The sequence below is a fragment of the Leopardus geoffroyi genome, chromosome C3, assembly GCF_018350155.1.
Source record: "Leopardus geoffroyi isolate Oge1 chromosome C3, O.geoffroyi_Oge1_pat1.0, whole genome shotgun sequence".
Lineage (NCBI taxonomy): Eukaryota > Metazoa > Chordata > Mammalia > Carnivora > Felidae > Leopardus > Leopardus geoffroyi.
The window spans coordinates 61319568-61341232 of record NC_059338.1 but is presented as its reverse complement, the minus strand read 5'-3'; the positions used below and the strand labels follow the sequence as shown (position 1 = coordinate 61341232).

Genomic DNA, 21665 nt, shown 5'->3' with positions numbered 1-21665 from the left:
TACGCAGTGGCATCAGGCCCCTTGCGTTTACGAGATGCTGTCAGGCCCGGGCGGAGGAAAGGGCCACTGAGTTCCTGAGTTAATGAATTTCAGGGTAATGTGGCAGCCTTCTTGTTTGGTTAGGATGAATATTAATATGGTGCTTAAAATACTGTGGCAGAATTTCTGGATGATCTTATGCCTTTTATTTTTAACTCTCTTGACTTTTCCTTTTAATTTATATAATTTAAAGAAAACCTGAAGAGGTGGTATTAAACTTACAGATTTGACTTTTTATTTTATGTATACATGATTCCTTTTAAAACTAGTTGGTTATTTGATGATATGTATGGAGATGTAATATCACTAATCCACTTTTCATGTAATCTTAAGAACATAGAGATAACAGTTAAAAAACTGTATATATAGTGGTGTTCATTGCAGTACTATTTATGATGGTAACAAATTAGACTGTATCCGACCATAACAGATGCTTATACAAGTTATATTGTGAGGCGATAGAAAATTGGTTTCTTGAAGAATGTTCTAGGATAAACCTAGCATGGAAGAAGTATGGGGTGGGGAGAGTAGCAAAATATGTATTCATTTATTTTTAAAAGTTAAAAAATATTTTTTTTAATATTTATTTATTTTGAGAGAGCGAGAGAGATACAGAGAGAGAGACAGAGAGAGAGAGAGAGAGCATGAGCAGGGGAGGGGCAGAGAGAGAGGGAGACCCAGAATCTGAAGCAGGCTCCAGGCTCTGAGCTGTCAGCACAGACCTGACAAGAGGCTTGAACTCATGAACCACGAGATCGTGACCTGAGCCAAAGTCAGACGCCTAACCGACTGAGCCACTCAGGTGCCCCTAAGAAATATATTTAATGATCCTAATTGTGTGCTGAGAGTCACTGTTCCTGAGGGGTAGGGCTGTTGTAATTTACAACGTTCTCACTTCTCAAAATGTTCCACACTGATCATCTATTATTTTTATATAACTAGGAAAAAAGTTTTACTTTAAAATGAACTAATTATTTAAGGTGCTAATTTCCTAAGGTGCGTGCTGATTTTTTTCAAGCTAAACTCATTCTAGAAGATGAAGTTAAGCGCTAACTCTCTTAGAGAGCTTATAATTCAAGAACTGACACATAAAAATATGACAGAAGCAGGGACAGATCTGGACTGTGTGTATGTCTCTGCACTTGGCAGTTGCTACTCATTGGACATCTGCAGTGAAGTAACTATCAGCGAACTCATTTTCAAGTAATTCGTTCATTATCATGCTGACTCCAGCTGTAACATCTGTTGGATGTTCCCGCTGAGCACTGCAGTCAGTGTACCTAAAAACATACCACATGTGCCAGCCTTTACAGGTGGCCCTATCTGGATGTTATTAGAAGAGGCAGTTGGAGATACAGAAGAAAGATAGCTTTGATTCAGTTTTCATTTGGAATCCATGAAATTGCATCTTTCAGAATAGATGAAATTTTCGTTTTATAAGTAGCGGTGGTTGGAACATGGGATCCTGAAGCTTGGACTTCCTGGACAACCACAAGCTGTGCAGCACCATCTGAAAATCATGTAGCATATGAGAGAAGTGGGCATCTTTAAATAGCACTTTATAGGCGATGACTTACTTGTAGTTGATTACGGTAGTTTACGTGAATATTGAATACTGCTTATTTTTAAAAATTCATTTCTTAAATTTCTTTTTCTGCAGGTAGCTGAAGGTAAATTAAATGATCATTTTCCACTTGTGGTGTGGCAGACTGGATCAGGAACCCAGACAAATATGAATGTAAATGAAGTCATTAGCAATAGAGCAATTGAAATGCTGGGAGGTGAACTTGGTAGCAAGAAACCTGTGCATCCCAATGATCACGTTAATAAAAGCCAGGTCAGTGTACCATCTCCTCTTTTCTTTGTTATAAATTGAAAAGAATACCTGAGATTATTCTTGTAGAACAGGCGTTAGCTTTTTGGCAAAGAAGCTTCATTTGGCTTATATTCTTTAGTAGAGAGGACTTCTTACATGGGTTCTTACTTCTTTTAAGAATCTTGGGTCTATGCCTTAAACTTCATAAAAATCCCTATTAGGACACCTGAATTTAGTATATGTATATTTGTATTGTTTGGTTTGTTTGTTTGTTTGTTTACTTATTAATGTGTATTCCTATTTGAGAGAGAGAGAGAGAGAGTGTGAGCAGGGGAGGGCAAGAGAGAAAGGGAGACAGATTCCGAAGCAGGCTCCAGACTCTAAGCTGTCAGCACAGACCCGTATGCAGAGCTCGAACTCACAGACTGCGAGATCATGACCTGAGCCGAAGTCAGAGGCTTAACTGACTGAGCCACCCGGGTGCCGCATTATTTGGTTTATTTTTTAAAAACTCTTTATTTTTAAGTAATTTTAGAATTCTGAAAGAATTACAAAGATACCACCTCAAAGAGTTCTTGTATACCCTTCTCTCAGTTTCCCTTAATGTTATTTTTTATAACCCTGGTATGTTATAAAATGTTAAGTTTCCCTTAATGTAATTTTTTATAACCCTGGTATGTTTACCAGGTTATTTTTTATAACCCTGGTATGTTATAAAATGTTAAGTTTCCCTTAATGTAATTTTTTATAACCCTGGTATGTTTACCACGCAATGAAATTAATATTGGTATACAATACTATTAACAGACGTTTTTAGGATTTCCCTAGTTTTCTACCAATATCTTTTTTTTTCTTGCAAGATGCAGTCCAGACTACACATTGCATTTAGTCATGTTCTCTTAGTCTACTCCAGTCTCTTGACAGTTTGTCTTTTGTCACCTTAACACTTGAGAAAGTAGCGGTCAGGTATTTCGTGGAACGTCCCTCAGTTTGGGTTTGTTTGATGCTCTCTCATAATTGGACAGAGACTGTGGATTTGGGGAAGACTGTTCAGAAGTGAAAGGCTCTTCTTGCTTCACGGCAGGGGTATGTGATGGCATGTGACTTGGGACTGGTGATGCTAACTTTAATCACTTGGTTAGGCGGGGTCTGCAGGGCTTCTCCACCTTCCATTTTCTGTTGGAAGTGAGTCACTGACGTCTGCCTGTGCTCAGGCATTGCACTGAAGCTTCACTTGCTAAAGGAAGTAGTATCAAGAAATTTCTGGTCATATGTTAAAATCAACACAGAATTGATATGTAATGTTTAGACTGCAAATATCTTCTTTCTCCTTAAACTTTTGCCCACCAGTGTTAGCATGCAATAGTGGATCTTGCCTATAGCAGTTACTACTGTGGCGTTTTAGTGGTGATTTTCTACTCCTCTCAGTCCTTCTACGTGTATTTATTGAAACTTGTCTGTAAAGATTTGTCCTCTTCTGTCTCCCCCCCCCCCCACTTACATATTTATTTAACTGTTGATGTGTATCGACATGAATTCGCGAATATTTATTTTATTCCTAAGGTCCTAACCCAGTACTGTTACTTATGTTGTTGCTCACATCGTTCCAGCTTTGGAAACCCTCTGGGTTGGCCCTGTGTCCTTTGGATGTGCCACCATCCTTTTTTTCTTTCTTTCTTTTTTTTTTTTTCTTTAAAGCAGTTCTTTGCTTTCTTATACCACTAGGTGTTCCATGCTCATCAGTGTTTTCCCTGTCCTAGCCCCCGTCAGCACCCATTTTTCCAAGGAACTCTCAGAGGATCTTACTGGAAAATATTTAGAACTCAAGATCTGGTGCTAGGTGTTATTTAATATATTTTTAAATGTTAATGGGGAAGTGTTTTCACATAAACTTATTGTATGAAGAATTTTTCAAACTTATTACTTGCAATTAAATATAAATTTTTATATATACTTCAGTCTGAAGTCTGCATGAGAATAATCCAGTATGTATGGTCTGATGGAGGAGTTGGGTAGAGCTACAGGTGAGGCAAGATTGGCTTGTGCTGATAATTGTTCAAGTTTTGGTTTAGGTACTTGAGTGTTTATTATACCATTCACTCTACTTTTGTGAGTGGTTTGATATTTTCCATAGTAAAAAGTTACAATATATCATTTTAAATAACATAATAGTTTAAAAGTATGGGGTTTCAGTTGATTACAGAGCGTGGAGTGTGAACTACCTTGTCAGGTCCCAGTTCTGCCAGTTCCTAAATATTTTGGCAAGTCACATATCTTTGAGAGCTTGGCTTCCTATTTTTAAAGTGTTGACCTATCTTATAAGAATTTTCCTCAAGTTTAATGAATGAAGAAATGTTTGTAAAGGACTGTTTGCACTGTATAACTGTAAGATGTTTTATTCTCTCCTTACATGCAGTTGTTAATTGTACTTCTTTAAGTTTTGTTGTCATTTATTAGCAGATACAATAATAATATATAATAGTAAGCTGCATATATAATCCAGTCCTTAGTTGGTTAAACCAGGTTGCTTCTTATTTGACCTCAAGTGACCTCTGACTTGCCACACATAAATGTTATTGAGCACTAAATGCATGAGTTTCGAGTAATCATTTAGTGAGATGTTTAACAGAGATATTCAAGTGTGTTTTTTGTTGCTTCTGATTTAACATTTTGCATTTTTGTAAATTTTCCAACAGAGTTCTAATGATACCTTTCCCACAGCAATGCACATTGCTGCTGCTGTAGAAGTCCATGAGGTGCTCCTGCCAGGGCTACAGAAGCTGCATGATGCTCTCGAAGCCAAATCCAAAGAGTTTGCCCAGATCATCAAAATTGGGCGCACTCACACCCAGGACGCTGTTCCACTCACTCTTGGGCAGGTATCGGAGTGTGATTGGATTTGATTCAATTTGGGGGTTGCTGCAGTTGACCGACACATTACCCTCCAAATCATACTAGTTCAGAGGTCCAAGTTCATCACAGTTGAGTTCACCGGAACAGATTGCTCTGCATTAACCAATCAGTAGCTTTATTGACATCCTCTGAGGGAGGAGCACAGCTTATGGCACTGAGCCAGTCTGGGGGCAGTTGGGCCTGGTCAAGAGCTTAGCGTTGCTGAGTACAAGCTGTGGGACCTTGGGAAAATTACTTAGCTTTTCTGTGCCTCAGTTTTCTGAGCTTTAAAATGAGGAGAATACTATCTCTATCATAGTGTTGTTGTGAGGTTCAAATGAACTGGTTCACTAAGTGCTTAGAACCATGGGGACCACAGTAATAAGCACGTGCAGGTGTTAGCTGCCATCATCCCCATCTTCACCTTCACCAAGGTCAATTATCTTGTCTCCTTTTGTCTCTTACTCCAGATTTGTAGGCTCCATAAAAATTACTTTTAAATTGATTAATCACGGCATATCTGACTCTGTAAGATTGTATTGGGCCACATGTGAAAGAGGATTACTCTCTTCCCCCAAATACCAGAAGGTATTTTTGTGTTTCTTGATCGGTGCCTTGAAGAATGTCTAATGGCATGCACCGTGAAGGAAATGACGGGAATACGGATAATAGTTTTTGATAGTAAAACTCTCTCATAGTTTAGTTTGGGAGATAGGGCATACATAAATTTGATACCAGAAGATGGTTATATATACCAAATATCAAGTGATAGAGTTGCAGAAATTGAGGTGAGGTGAGGTGAGAGTGTGCTGCTTGCTTACTTGAAAAGATTCTCACTTGTATGTAGTTTCACTAGGATGAACACTGCAAAAGCTTGATTACTTAGCTTTATCTCATTACGGAAGGAGTGAGGAAAATGAAATGATTAATTGGAATACAGATGCGAGGAGTGAAGCAAGCTCCCTGGCTTCAGCTGCCTCTGAAGGCTTGGTCTGTCTTCTCTTGGTATCGTGGGTTCTTAGCCCTAGGCATGGTTCCCGCGGAGGAACAGTGTATGTCTGAAGCTGGAGGATCCCCTGCTTTCTAACGTTTTCCTTTCTGTTTGTCCTGTGTGGGAAAACCACCATGCCAAAGTCTGGTTGGGCTGTGCCAGCCTCCTCTGTAAGATCATCAGTCCCCCTGTTACGTCAGAAACCGTTTTCTCTTCTACTTTATCTTACCAGAGCATTTACACTTGCTTTTATTGGAACTGTCTTTTGAGTTTATGCAGGTTTTCCCCAGTAAAAATAGACTTCTTAAGTGAATCCAGCCAGTGTATGTATTAGTGATCCTGGATCAATGGATCAGGTCTACCTGAAAGGAGTTATATCTCCTAAAATGTTTTCTTTTCAAATAGTAATATATCCTAATACTAATCAAAAGTATTCATGGTTTCTCAGTGTTTTTAGGCGGAAAAAAAGACAGCTCTACTGTAACCATACATCCTGGCTTGCTCAGCTGAGTTCTGGTTTATGCCTTTTGTCCCTGCATAATTCTTTTTTTGTTTGTTTGTTTGTTTTTCAATATATGAAGTTTATTGTCAAATTGGTTTCCATACAACACCCAGTGCTCATCCCAAAAGGTGCCCTCCTCAGTACCCATCACCCACCCTCCCCTCCCTCCCACTCCCCATCAACCCTCAGTTTGTTCTCAGTTTTTAAGAGTCTCTTATGCTCTCTTCCTCTCTAACCTTTTTTTTTTTCTTCCTTCCCCTCCCCCATGGGTTTCTGTTAAGTTTCTCAGGATCCACATAAGAGTGAAACCATATGGTATCTGTCTTTCTCTGTATGGCTTATTTCACTTAGCATCACACTCTCCAGTTCCATCCATGTTGCTACAAAGGGCCATATTTCATTCTTTCTCATTGCCACGTAGCACTCCATTGTGTATATAAACCACAATTTTTTTATCCATTCATCAGTTGATGGACATTTAGGCTTTTTCCACAATTTGGCTATTGTTGAGAGTGCTGCTATAAACATGGGGGTACAAGTGCCCCTATGCATCAGTACTCCTGTATCCCTTGGGTAAATTCCTAGCAGTGTCCCTGCATAATTCTTTTTTTTTTTTTTTTTTTAACGTTTATTCATTTTAGAGACAGAGAGAGACAGAGCATGAATGGGGGAAGGTCAGAGAGAGAGGGAGACACAGAATCTGAAACAGGCTCCAGGCTCTGAGCTGTCAGCACAGAGCCTGACGCGGGGCTCGAACTCACGGACCGCGAGATCGTAACCTGAGCCGAAGTCGGTCGCCCAACCGACTGAGCCACCCAGGTGCCCCCCTGCATAATTCTTAAAAGGGGCCTTGCTGTGTTCAGACACAAGAAATTCTGTGGTTACCTTTTTAAATAAAGTATGTCCTATTTTGAGAACCAGTGTGACATTAAGAGCGGAATTAAATTGCATCCTGAAGCTATAATCTTACTCTAGCCTGTTACCTTCTTGTGCTGCTTGTGCTGTTCAGTGAGTCATTCAGCTTCTTGAGACCTTGTGAAGCACCTTTCTGTTCTCTGTTAGGTTTTTAAACTGAAATTGTTCGGAGAAAATGTCTGTGTTTCCATTTGTCATGGGAGAGTTGTCTAGGATACATCAAAAAATAAGAAATCACCTGCAAATAAACCAACAGTTTAATGTATTAAAGTTCTTTTTTAAGCCTGATTTTGTGTTGTTTTTCTTTGCTTTCTAGTAAAAGAGATTATAAACAGGCTACATATCATCCTCAGTGGCATCGTCCCACCTTATAAGTTTACAAATCCTCATTCTTCCTTATACTTTGCTCATTATATGAAGTAAAATAGTACAAATACCACTTGGTAGCTCATAACTTAGTAGCTGAAACATATTTAAAGGAATTCTTGTTTCATGCAGTCAGAGTAACTTGTCAGCCATTAGGAAATTCTGTATTCTCACCTTCTTTTCCTTCTGTTTTCAGGAATTTAGTGGTTATGTTCAACAAGTGAAATATGCAATGACGAGAATAAAAGCCGCCATGCCAAGAATCTATGAGCTCGCAGCTGGAGGCACTGCTGTTGGTACTGGTTTAAATACTAGAATTGGCTTTGCAGAAAAGGTTGCTGCGAAAGTGGCTGCACTCACAGGTTAGTGATAATATGAATTGTGACTCATTTTTATTTTGGTCCATATATTTTCTAGGTGTTTCTCCTTTAAATTCTTGTGAATTTAAAGTTAAAAATAATATTTTCCCATCAAGCGTGTGTTTTATATCTATTTTAGAAGTGGTAATGTTAGTCCTTTTGCCTTTTAAAAGTTTCCCACCTATGATTCATACAGTATGCAATTAAAATCTGTCAGTGCTAGCTTGTTTACTCTGTGGTGGTATTACAATTATTTTCCCTTTAAAGCTGTTTTGAATACCCATTTTATTCTTCTGTTGTTTAATTTTCATTTAAATTTTAGTTCATATACAGTGCAATATTGGTTTCAGGGTTAGAATTCATTGATTCATTACTTACATCCAACACCTGGTGCTCATCACAAGTTCCCTCCTTCGTACCCGTCCTCCATCTAGCCCATCCCCCACCCACCCACCTCCCTCCATCAACCCTCAGTTTGGTCTCTGTGAACAAACTCTCCTCTTTTTCCCCCTTCCCATGTTCATCTGTTTTGTTTCTTAAATTCTACATATGAATGAAATCATATGGTATTTGTCTTTGTCTGATTGACTTATTTCGTTTAGCATAATGCATTCTAGCTCCATCCACATCATTGCAAATGGCAAGATTTCGTTCTTTTTTGATGGTTGAGTAATATTCTATTGTGTAGGCATACATACACACACACACATACGTATATGTACACCACATCTTTATTTATCCATTCATCATTTGATGGATAGTTGGGCTCTCCCCATTGTTTGGCTATTGTTGATAATACTGCTATTAACACTGGGGTGCATGTACCCCTTCAAATCTGTACTTTTGTACCCTTTGCAGAAATACCTAGTAGTGCAATTGCTGGGTTGTAGGCTAGTTCCTTGTTTAGTTTTTTGAGGAACCTACATAGTGTTCAGAGTGGCTGCTCTAGTTTGCACTCCACCAACAGTGTAAGAGGGTTCCCCTTTCTCCACATCCTTGTCAACACCTGTTTCCTGAGTTGTTAATTTTAGCCATTCTGACAGGTGTGAGGTGGTATCTCATTGTGGTTTGGATTTGTATTTCCCTGATGATGAGTGATGTTGAGCATGTTTTCATGTATCTGCTACCCATCTGGATGTCTTCTTTGGAAGCGTCTATTCATGTCTTCTGCCCATTTCTTAACTGGGCTATTTATTTTTTGAGTGTTGAGTTTGATAAGTTCATGATAGATTTTAGATACTTTCCCTTTATCTGATATATCATTTGCAAATATCTTCTCCCATTTGGTAGGTTACCTTTGAGTTTTGTTGATTGTTTCCTTCCCTGTGCAGAAGATTTTTATCTTGATGAAGTCACAATAGCTCATGTTTGCTTTTATTTACCTTGCCTCCGGCCACTTGTCTAGTAAGAACTTGCTACATGGAGGACAAAGAGGTTGCTGGCTGTGTTTTCCTCTAGAATTTTGATGGTTTTCTGTCTCACATTTAGGTCTTTCACCCATTTTGAATTTATTTTTGTATGTGGTGTAAGAAAGGGGTCCAGTTTCATTCTTCACATCACCATCCAGTTTTCCCAACACCTTTGTTGAAGAGACTTTTTTCCATTGAATATTCTTTCCTGCTTTGTCAAAGATTACTTGACCCTATAGTTGTGAGTCCATTTCTGGGTTCTCTGTTCTGTCCCATTGATCTGAGTGTCTGTTTTTGTGCCAGTACCATACTGTCTTGATCACTACAGCTTTCTTTGTAACACAGCTTGAAATCTGGAATCGTGGATGCTGCCAGTTTTGTTTTCCTTTTCCAGAATTGCTTTGGACATTTGGAGTCTTTTGTGGTTCCGTACAAATTTTAGGATTGTTTGTTCTAATTCTGTGAAAAATGCCCTTAGTATTTTTGATAGGGATTGTATTAAATGTGTAGATGACTTTGGGTAGTATAGACATTTTAACAATGATTGTTCTTCAGTCCATGAGCAGGGAATGCTTTTCTATTTCTTTGTGTCCACTTCAGTTTCTTTCATAAGTGTTTCATAGTTTTTGGAGTACAGATCTTTTACCTCTTTAGTTAGGTTTATTCCTAGGTATCTTATTGTTTTTGGTGCAATTGCAAATGGGGTCAATTCTTCAATTTCTTTTTCTGCTGCATCATGTTTGGTGTATAGAGATGCAACAGACTTCATGTTGTCTGCAAATAGTGAAAGTTTGACTTCTTCCTTTCCAGTTTGTATGCCCTTTATTACTTATTGTTGTTTGATTGCTAAAGCTAAGACTTCCAGCACTATGTTAAGTAGAAATGGTGAGAGTGGACATCCTTGTTTTCTTTCTGATTGTAGGGGAAAGGCTATCAGTTTTTCCTCACTCAGGATGATATTAGCTGTGGGTCTTTTGTAGATGGCCTTTATGATCTTGTGGTATGTTTCATCTTATCCCTACTTTGTTGAGGGTTTTTTCAAGAATTGATGCTGTATTTTGTCAAGTGCTTTTTATGCATCTACTGAAAGTATTCTATGTTTCTTTTCATAGTGTGGTGTATCACATTGATTGATTTGTGAATATTGAGCCAACCCTGCAGCCCAGGAATAAATCCCACTTGACCATGTGAATAATTCCTTTAATGGACTGTTGAATTCGATTTGCTAGTATTTTATTGAGAATTTTTGCATCTGTGTCCATCAGGGATATTGGCCTATAATTCTCCTTTTTAGTGGGGTCTTTGTTTTTGGAATCAAAGTAATGCTGGCCTCATAGGAGTTTGGAAGTTTTCCTTCCATTTCTATTTTTTGGAACAGTTTGAGAAAAATAGGTATTAACTCTTCTTTAAATGCTGGTAGAATTCCTGTGGGAAGCCATCTGGCCCTGGACTCTTCCTGGTTGAGAGATTTTAAATTACTGATGCAAATTCTTGGCTGGTTATCGGTCTGTTCAAATTTTCTATTTATTCCTGTTTTAGTTTTGGTAGTTCGTAAGTTTCTAGGAATTTGTCCTAGTTTATTGGCATATAATTCTTCATAGTATTCTCTTATTTGTATTTCTGTGGTGGTAGTTGTGATCTCTCTTCTTCAAAATTTTATCAATTTGGGTCCTTTCTCTTTTTGATAAGTCTGGTTGGGGGTTTATTAATTTTATTAATTCTTTCGAAGAACCAGCTCTTAGTTTTGTTGATCTGGTTTTTTTTGTGTTTCTATATTGTTTATTTCTGCCCTAATATTTATTATTTCCCTTCTTCTGCTGGCTTCAGGCTTTATTTTCTGTTCCTTTTCTGGCACCATTATTTGAGACTTTTCTTTTTGAAGTAGACCTGTATTGCAATATACTTCCCTCTTAGGACTACCTTTGCTGTATCCCAAAAGTTTTAGACTGTCGTCTTTTCATTTTCATTTGCTTCCATGCATTTTTTTATTTCCTCTTTAATTTTCTGGTTAACCTATTCATTCTTTAGTAGGATATTCTTCAACCTCATGTATTTGAAGGTTTTTCAGATTTTGCTTGTGGTTGACTTCAAGTTTCGTAGCATGGTGGTCTGAAGATATGCATGATTTGATCTTGATCTTTTTGTACTTGTTGAGGGCTGATTTGTGACCCAGTATGTGATCTATTCTGGTGAATGTTACATGGGCACTCAAAAAGAATGTATATGCTGCTGCTTTAGGATGAAATGTTCTGAATATATCTGTGAAGTCCATCTGGTCTGTGTGTCATTCAAAGCCATTGTTTCCTGGTTAATTTTCTGCTTAGATCTGTCCATTGTTGTAAGTGGGATGTTAAAGTCCCTTACTGTTATTGTATCATTATCAATAAGTTTCTTCATGTTTATCATTAATTGATTTATTTACTTGGGGCTTCTAAATTGGGGGCATAAATATTTACAGTTGTTAGATCTTGATGGATAGACCACTTAATCATAATACAATGCTCTTCTTCATCTCTTGTTACAGTCGTTTTTATATCTAGTTTGTCTGATATAAGTATGGCTATTCTGGCTTTGTTTTGGTGTCCATTAATATGATAGATGGTTCTCCACTCCCTCACTTTCAGTGCAGGTGTCTTCAGGTCAATAGTAGTGAGTCTCTCGTAGGCTGCATATAGATGGATCTTGTTGTTTTTTTTTTTTTTTTTTTTTCAACATTTTATTTATTTTTGGGACAGAGAGAGACAGAGCATGAACGGGGGAGGGGCAGAGAGAGAGGGAGACACAGAATCAGAAACAGGCTCCAGGCTCCGAGCCATCAGCCCAGAGCCTGACGCGGGGCTCGAACTCACGGACCGCGAGATCGTGACCTGGCTGAAGTCGGATGCTTAACCGACTGCGCCACCCAGGCGCCCCGGATCTTGTTTTTTTAATCCATTCTGATACCGTGTGTCTTTTGATTGGAGCATTTAGTCTATTTACATTCAGAGAGATTATTGAAAGATATGAATTTAGTGCCATTGTGTTACCTGAGCTGGTGTTTGTAGTGATGTTCTTTGATCTTTTTTAGTCTTGGTTACTTGTAGTCTTTTTTTTTCTCCATTCAGAGCCCCCCTTAGAATTTCTTGCTGGTTTAGTGATCATGAACTCTGCTAATTTTTGTTTGTCTGGAAAACTCTACTTCTCCTATTCTGAATGACAGCCGTGCTGGATAAAGAATTCTTGGCTGCATATTTTTCCCATTCAGCATGTTAAATATATCCTGCCACTCCTTTCTGGCCTGCCAAGTTTCTGTGGATAGGTCTGCTGCGAACCTGATCTGTCCTCCCTTGTAGATTAAGGACTTTTTTTCCCTTGCTACGTTCAGGATTCTTTCCTTATCTGTTTCCCCCACAGTAGCAGACTCCAAGAGTTCAGGTTTTTCGCTCCTCTGTGGTAGCCTCTGTAAGCAGGGCTCCCTCTTTGCTGCCGTATCAATAGTTCTATCTCCCTCGCACCTCCTACTTTCCAAAAGGTGGTTGCTTTTGTACTTGTAGACTTGCAGTTTGTATTCTCTCAGACCTCGGATTGATTTCTTGGGTGTTCAGAATGATTTGATAATTATCATGCTGTGTTTGTGGGACAAGACAAGCTCAGGGTCCTGCCATCTTTACTCTGAAGACCCATTTTCAAAGCCGGCAAAATCAATGGATGGTTGAGAGACATTTATTTCAATGGTAAATATGTTTATTCTGTTTTTGCTTTTCATATCCTGGAACTTTCTATTTATCTTGCTGAAATTAGAAAACTATTTAATTTTAGACGATAACTCATAGGGTTATTTTTTTCTTCAGGGTTGCCTTTTGTCACAGCTGCAAATAAATTTGAAGCTCTGGCTGCTCATGATGCTTTGGTTGAACTCAGTGGAGCCATGAATACTACCGCCTGCAGTCTGATGAAGATAGCAAACGATATTCGTTTTCTGGGTTCTGGTCCTCGCTCAGGTCTGGGAGAGCTGATCTTGCCTGAAAATGAGCCAGGAAGTAGTATCATGCCAGGTAATGACTAGCTGGTAAAGATTAGCGCTGGAACTTGACAGGGACCCAGGCGTTCTCATGAACAGAGCATGTCTCCTTGTGTTAAGTGTGATCCCAAACATAGATAGAGACGTGTGTGACACAGTTATTTCAGAATATCTTTGTGGGCCACCTTTGATCAGAATTGGGGAACATCACCCAACATTATAGGAAAAGAGAATTTTAATAGCATGTATGTGGATTCCTACATTAGAGAAGAGAGGAATCTCTCTTTCACAATCCAAAGCCAGAAGAATTCTGAAACCAGCTGTGAAAGTGGTCAGCCTGGGTTGAATAAAAATGAATTATTCCAGTTGCCTGTTATTTCATTTTCTGCTTGGGGTTTTGGCCTGTTCAGTAAGGGAAGTGACACAGGCTTTGGATGTCTGGATTCTAGGAAGCCATTTGACAGATTCATGTGACATTCACTGAATCCTGAGGGGAAGTGTTGGTAGCTCTGTTAGACGAATGTAGTGGGTGAACAGTGACACTTAAGTGACAATAAGGAGGTGACTTCAGACTGGAGGCATGTCTCAGTAGCAGGCCGCAGGTCTCTGCCACTTCACCACTTCCTTGATGACTGAGGGTGAAAGCAGAGAGTACATGTGGGTCACATGAGCAGGTAAGGAAACAGCAGTACGCCAGAATTGAGGCTTCTGTGTGTTGGGCTAAAACTGACAAGGTGACTTCTAATAGTGAAGAAGAAAGACCTGAGTGTTGATTCTTTTAAATCTACACATGTGTACAGAATGAGAAGAGATCTGATTTTAAAATAATTCATGTTCAAAAATGACTTCAGTTTAGGTGATGGCAAATGCAAGGTGATTGCCTAGAAAAGAGAAACCCAGATCCACAGATGAGGAAATAACCTTCCCAGTGTGTTGCCTTGTACTGGTCGGCAGAACCTGGTATGTCAGGTTCACACCTGAGCTCGTCAGAGGGGTGCTCCCAGGGTACTGGGACTCTGGGGACTCAAGACGAATAGGAACATTCCAGTGTAACGTCCACTTCCTCTGAGCAGTCAGTCTCCCAAGTGTCAGTGAGGTGCTAAGAGTTCCCATAGCAGCCTGCTTCTCTGTATTTACCCCTCAGGTCCTGTAGCTGCCTGCTGTTTCTGCTTGGCCTCCCAAGTTCTGCAGCGCAAGGGCTGCACCTTTCTCACTCACTGTTGCATGTTCAGTGCCTGGCTTCGTAACTATGTCCATGATGAATGGAAGCCGAGAAGATGGGGTGGGCTGGACTCAATGTGCGGTTGCCCAACTCCTCACACATTAGCTGTTGAACCATTCACGGTTTGTGGCAACCTGTCCTTCCTTATTTGGTTGGTTTGCTTCATTGCATCAGCACTGATGGTTGGACACTTGCTTTCTTATATGTCTTACTTTATTTAATGAAATCAGATTTCCTTCTTTTCTTGATAATTTGACATAATACCTAATCTTGAAGCCACGAGCATGTTTTTTTTTTTTTAAATATGAAATTTATTGTTAAATTGGTTTCCATACAACACCCAGTGCTCGTCCCAACGGGTGCCCTCCTCAATACCCATCACCCGCCCTCCCCTTCCTCCCACCCCCCATCAACCCTCAGTTTATTTTCAGTTTTTAAGAGTCTCTTATGGTTTGGCTCCCTCCCTAACTTTTTTTTTCTCTTCCCCTCCCCCATGGTCTTCTGTTAAGTTTCTCAGGAAACTTAAAGTGAAGTCTTTATTAAACTTAATTAAGTTTAATAAGAGTGAAAACATATGGTATCTGTCTTTCTCTATATGACTTATTTTCACTTAGCATAACACTCTCCAGTTCCTTCCACGTTGCTACAAAAGGCCATATTTCATTCTTCCTCATTGCCACGTAGTATTCCATTGTGTATATAAACTTGCACTGTTGGTAGGAATGCAAACTGGTGCAGCCGCTCACGAGCTTGTTTGATGTGAGTCTTTCCTTGCTGGCTTTCTTGAAGGCAAGGTGAACCCTACGCAGTGTGAAGCGCTCACCATGGTTGCAGCCCAGGTCATGGGGAATCACGTCGCCGTTACCGTTGGAGGCAGCAATGGACATTTTGAGTTGAATGTTTTCAAGCCAATGATGGTAAGCTTTGAATCTGATTTTTAATTTTTTTTTGACTGAAATCTAAGTGTATTGTTTTTTCTTTCATAAAAGTCTTTGGAGGTTTCACATTAGGTACTGGGATGATAGAAGTAGCAATTGGAAGTCAAGCATATGTTAATGCAAGCATATGTTAATGGAAGGAAGCCTAGGGGAAGTGTGGATAGCCCTATTAGAAGACTTTTAGCTCAAGTAATTTGATGACTTTTAGGTGACTTTTAACTCAAGTAATTTGATGGTTTGCTTTATTTAATAGGAAGAAAAAGTGTGGAAATAGGGTGTGGGTTTCTTCCTTATCCCTCACCAGTGAGGATGCCAGTGGCTGGAAATAAGTCAGGCCTCCTCAGGCTGTCCCTCAACTGTCTCCTCCTCATGCTGCTGCTTTATTTTTCTCTCAAGTTCAGTCTTTTAGAGGAATAACCCACATTCACTTTCAGGCAGATTCATTACTCCTGGCTTCCCCCCGCCCCACTTGTGCTTGAACTGTTCCCCTGGTCATTTGGAACCCCCGCAAGCCCATAGACTTGCTGACCTCTGAGCTTGGCCATGACTCCCTTCTGCTTGGCGTCCTCAGCACCCTCCTCCCATGCCCTTCTGTCCCTCTCTGGCTTTCCTTCATCTGTTTTCCCTCTTCCACAGACCTTGAAAACATTCGTGTGTCTAAAAATCATTCCTTTACTTCATCTTCATGAAGATGGAATGAGGTGACATCATCTTTCATCCATTTTCCTCTGCTTCGGATAACAGGGCTGTCGTCACGCGGAGTCTGTTACTAGTGTAAAGTATTACATCTAAAATATATTAAGGGCTCATTTCCAGTTTGTATCTGGCATAAAGTCTGGCTTTAATTTGATAAGAACACGCAAATGACAAATATTAAGAATACTCATTCAGTGTATTTGTCAAATCTAGATCAGGCACTGTACTGAGTACTAGTGGTAGAATAATAAGGAAGAAAAGATATTTATTTGTCCTCAAGGCCTGTACGTTCTTGTGAGAAATAAAAGGCCAAAGCAGAACTCGCACATGTAAGCTTTTGCTTTCCTGTTGGATTCCAAACAATACGAGCTGCCTGGCAAATAGAGGTGTGCAACGAATGTCTTGCTAATCTTTTTGTGTTAAAACACAAAAATCTATTTTTTTGTCTTTAATAGAAAATACATCAGGGTAATCAAATTTGCCTTACATTAAAGTCATTAGTATCAGATTTAACCATGAGGTTCTGTGCCTTCTAGTAGAATCCATTGTTGGGAGTATAGTTTTCAGATCCTGATGTTTTAGAACAAAAGAGAGTAGGATGTGACTATAGCTTTATACATATTAGAAATGTTACCAAAAAGGAAAAACATGCTAAAACTAAAAAACTAACTGATTTTATGTTGGTTTTAAAATAATGTGTGAAAGGTTATTTTAAAGTTCCTGAGGAATATTTGTTTTGTTAAGCATAAAAAATGTGATCAGTGAGACCTGGGAAGTCCACACTTCATTCACTGCTTCCAACGGGCTGAACATTCTAACATTTGCGTCTTTGCTTCTCTTCCAGAGGATTCTTTTTCCATCTCTGGTTGTTTGAGTCCCCTCCATCAAATAGGACTTCACCAGTTCCTACAACTGGAATTAATTTCTCTTTCTCTGTGCTAACATTTCATACCCATGTTTTATCACACTACAGGGTCTCTTGTGTTTCAGTTTATTTGTATTTATGGCTTTTATGTTTTTTAGATTTCAGTGTCCTCAAATGTTCCATGGATATAGTGCTTTACAAGTTGTAGGAGTGCTGTTTATCAAATTACGTATTCATTTATGAGCCAGCAAATAATACATGCTAGTGAACAAAAAACATTAGGGTTAATAAGCCTCTCTCTTCTGTGTCTCTCCCTCCCTCCTCCTCCCTTGCTCTACTCCCCTCATAGATTAAAAATGTGTTACACTCAGCCAGGCTGCTGGGGGACGCATGCGTTTCCTTCACAGAAAACTGCGTTGTGGGAATCCAGGCCAACACAGAGAGGATAAACAAGCTGATGAACGAATCTCTAATGTTGGTGACAGCTCTTAATCCTCATATAGGTAAGGTTTAAGGAATAATAATGTCATTTTGAATACAAAATTTAAAAGCTAAATATTTTTAAGAGATTATTGGATCAAGGTGGACAGCAAATTCCTTTTGGGCATTGTTTCAGTAAAATCTCATAAAGTATTTGAAATTGCATTGAAAGACACTGTTTATATATTAGTATGCTGTCTGTTAGGTTTCATTTTATTTGAAATGTGGTAAACTCAGAAGTTCAAACTTCCATGAATCTTAATGGAATTGAGATGCTTAATGTGCTGTACAGCGCCTGGGCCCTCACTTGGTAACGTCACTAGGTGGCACTGGCTGATTAGCAGTGTGGGATGAACTCATTTTTCTGCCTTCTCTAGAGGCTCTACTACACTTTGATTTTCTTGTTTTATTCAATTCAGAAGTGGAAAGCTACCAATAAGAACAAAAGAAAAAGGACTAAGTATTCATTGCTTTTAGGGAAAGGGGGGGGAAATGCAAATATTTTATCTAAAACTGTGACTCTTATATTACAAGCCTTTTCTAGAATTGCAAATATTTTATTATGTATTCAAGCATATCGACTTGGATTGCAGACTGGCCACAGTGATCCTCACCAAAGATACTCCTCTGACTTGTAGGTCTTGACACATTCATTGCATTACATTATGGTGTCTTAAAAGCCTTTTCCCATCTTCTGCTAAGCTGAGGTTGTTAACATATTGTTTGATTTTCTGTTTTAAAACCAGTTCTGATGTAGTCATTTGGCATGATATGTTTGCTGTTTAAAATATTCTTCTCTATGGGGCCCCTGGGTAGCTCAGTTGGTTGAGAGCCCGACTTTGGCTCAGGTCGTGATCTCACAGTTCGTGAGTTCAAGCCCTGAATGGGGCTCTGTGCTGACAGCTCAGAGCCTGGAGCCTGCTTCCGATTCCATGTCTCCCTCTCTCTCTGCCCCTCCCCTGCTTGTGCTCTGTCTGTCTCTCTCTCAAAAATAAACATTAAAAAAAAATTTTTTTAAATTCTTCTATAATGCTGAACTTCCAAGACAGATTTTCTACTATTGGCCTCACATCAACATATAATTTCAGTTTTGTAAAGTAAGAACTCATTTGACTGCTTCAGGTAACTCTGAGCCCAATGTGATATATCCTATTCTTTGATGTAGTGTTGAGATTGGTAATATTTTGATCCTTTAAAAGTTATTGTACATGGGCCACCTGGGTGGCTCGGTTAAGTGTCCAGCTCTTGATATCAGCTCAGGTCATGATCCCAGGGTCATGAGATCGAACCCCACATCGGGCTCTGCGCTGAGCATGGGGCCTGCTTGGGATCCTTGCGCTCTCTCGCTCTCTCTCATAATAAATAAATAAACATTAAAAAAATCGTTGTACATTAGCATTCAGCCAGAGAGCTACACAGGGGATCCCAGAGGCTTATGTGAGAAATGTTCCCTCACATCTGTACTTCAGAACCTGTTGCCAAAACACTGAAGCTAGAGGTGCTCTTAAAGCTGGACGATTGGTTAGTCTTTTTTGGAATCCGTGTTCTGTGAGGTAAAGGCCGTGCGAGGATAAACCACACCTTGCTGGTGCAGCGTGAGCCTTGCAGCTGCATGTCCTGGGTTGTCTGTGTGCTTATTATGTGGTGGGCTGGGTGGGAACAGGGTTTTGTAGGACTTGAAGAGAAGAACTGAGTGGTTAGCATAAGGCTTAGACGTGAATGTCATCAAAATAAATGTACACAGTTCCTATATTGACCCTGAACATTTGATGAACATTCTTCCTCAAAGTTCCTCTAATCAGTAAGCACCCTGTTCAGTATGTTTAGTATTTACAAATTCAGTTGAGTAAAAAAATGGCTCCTAATTAGTTCATAGATGGTTACTGGTTACATGCCAGCTTCACAATAGTGTTGCCTCAGGAAGCTTTGTTCCTTTGACCATAGTCCTCTGATCTGGGGGTATTTGGGTTTTTTTCCTCCTTCATTGGTTTCATTTTTGTTTTTTTCTGTTTTTTCTTGTTTTGCTTTCTGACCTTTTTAAAAAATTGTGTTAAGTGCAGACAGCTTGAAAAGCTGCCCTGCCCCTTTGTTCATTCCAGAAGCAAATGATTGAAGCAGACAATGTACCTGGGTCTTAGTACATGATTCCATCTGTGCTGAAACTTCCCCACTGCGTCCTTGTGGCTTCTGGGAAGAGGTCAGGGTACCAGGCACTGCCCGTAGAGAAGCACGTAGAGAGGTGCTGTTGGAAGCAGCTGGCAGGTGCATCCCTCCCCAAGGCCCTCGTTCCCCTGCCTCCCACTGAGAGCCAGTCCCTGCAGCTCCCGCACAGGGTGCTGTTTGCTGTGGCACAGCAGCAGTTAGCTGGTTATGCTTTGGTGCAGAGATCGCTTCTGGTTAAACATGTTAGAAACAACACGTATTTCTACTACTCAGATGTTTTTTCATGTCTTGGTGCTATATTTTCTTTTTCTTCCCCCTGCAAAAATATCTGAGTTATTCTTTGGTATAATATTGAGATTGGTAATAATGGTTTGATCATTTAAAAATTATTGTACATTATGGGTGCCTGGGTGGCTCAGTTGGCTAAGTGTCTGACTCTTGATTTCAGCTCACGTCATGATCTCATGGTTTGTGGGTTTGAGCCCCGTGTCAGGCTCTGTGCTGGTAGTGCAGAGCCTGCTTAGGAGTCTCTCTTTCTCTCTGCTCCTCCCCCACTCACATACTCTCTGTCTCGAAATTAATAAATAAACTTTAAAAAAATAAAAAATAAAACTTTTATACACTAGAATTCAGCCAGAGAGCTACACAGGGGAACCCAAAATCTATTGACATTGGCAACTACAATTAGTAACAAATCTGTTGTCCAAAGTGAGGTATGGTGAAGTCTGTATTAAGAAAAGTAAAGGTTTTATCCTGTATCAAACATAACTCTGAAGATGATCACTGTTAAATATTTTTAAGATTAAAAATGTTATTTTAGATGTCAGTAGCCTCAGTATCAAGTAAATAATGATTATCTTTTGCTTTAGAAAACCAAATTTCACTACTAACTCCTACGTTGCCTGTGTTATTTTTCTTTAGGGTATGACAAGGCAGCCAAGATTGCTAAGACAGCACACAAAAATGGATCAACCTTAAAGGCAACTGCCATTGAGCTTGGCTATCTCACAGCAGAGCAGTTTGATGAGTGGGTAAAACCTAAGGACATGCTGGGTCCAAAGTGATTTAAATGAGTTTATAATAAAAAAAATTATGTTCTATAAAATAAAAAAAAATAAAAAAAAAAAAAAGACTGCTTTTATTTCTTAAGCAAAAATGGATGAATGTGAAAGGAAACCGCTCCTGAACTTGACTGTCTCTAGCAGAGCTCTTTGATCGGTGTATAAAACCCTGGGATCGGGGCGCCTGGGTGGCGCAGTCGGTTGAGCGTCCGACTTCAGCCAGGTCACGATCTCGCGGTCCGTGAGTTCGAGCCCCGCGTCGGGCTCTGGGCTAATGGCTCGGAGCCTGGAGCCTGTTTCTGATTCTGTGTCTCCCTCTCTCTCTGCCCCTCCCCGGTTCATGCTGTGTCTCTCTCTGTCCCAAAAATAAATAAACGTAAAAAAAAAAAAAAAAAAAAAAAAAAAAAAAAAAAAAACCCTGGGATGTGCTTGGGTCCAAAGTGAATTTGAAAAGGGAAAATGAAATAATTAAATTGTATGAAGTCAAACAGACTCATTTTTTCTTTTATGTTAATTGTCGTTGAATCTCATTTTTGTGACTGTGTTTATTCATATATTATAAAAATTCTGTATCAATTTTTAAAGAGTTTTAATTTTTTTAGCCGGTGTTTTCAATTCCCCTGTAGTGAAAAGGTACTTGTTATCTGATTCCTAATGATATACTTAGACATCTGTTATTTTCCTGTGATTTGGGGGCATAAGGTAACCAAGCACTGGGCCTACTATGTGGGGATGTCAGTGTCTGTGTGTACGTGTGCGCATGTGCATATATATGTGTGTCTATTAGGAAGTAGGACAGGTTAAAAAAAAACTGGGCACATGTATTCCGTGTGCTGATTACACACACACCTGGCCTTAGTTGAATTACCACAGAAAGGCTGCAGACTATGGGTCAGGAATTCTAGGATGTGAATTAGAAAGGACCAGGGTACAGGCCTGAACTTGGGAAGT

At 39.5% G+C, this 21665-nt stretch overlaps 1 protein-coding gene across 1 annotated transcript in view; it reads left to right on the top strand.

The window, feature by feature from the left end:
• Positions 1 to 20803, top strand: part of FH (fumarate hydratase) — a 31397-nt gene extending 10594 nt beyond the window's left edge. The window contains exons 4-10 of the mRNA XM_045453102.1: positions 1700 to 1876; positions 4552 to 4734; positions 7718 to 7883; positions 13120 to 13323; positions 15301 to 15428; positions 17360 to 17513; positions 20575 to 20803. Of these exons, the coding sequence (XP_045309058.1) occupies positions 1700 to 1876; positions 4552 to 4734; positions 7718 to 7883; positions 13120 to 13323; positions 15301 to 15428; positions 17360 to 17513; positions 20575 to 20717 (1155 nt within the window). The 3' untranslated portion in view covers positions 20718 to 20803. The remainder of the gene's footprint in view (positions 1 to 1699; positions 1877 to 4551; positions 4735 to 7717; positions 7884 to 13119; positions 13324 to 15300; positions 15429 to 17359; positions 17514 to 20574) is intronic.
• Positions 20804 to 21665: the final 862 nt, after the last annotated feature.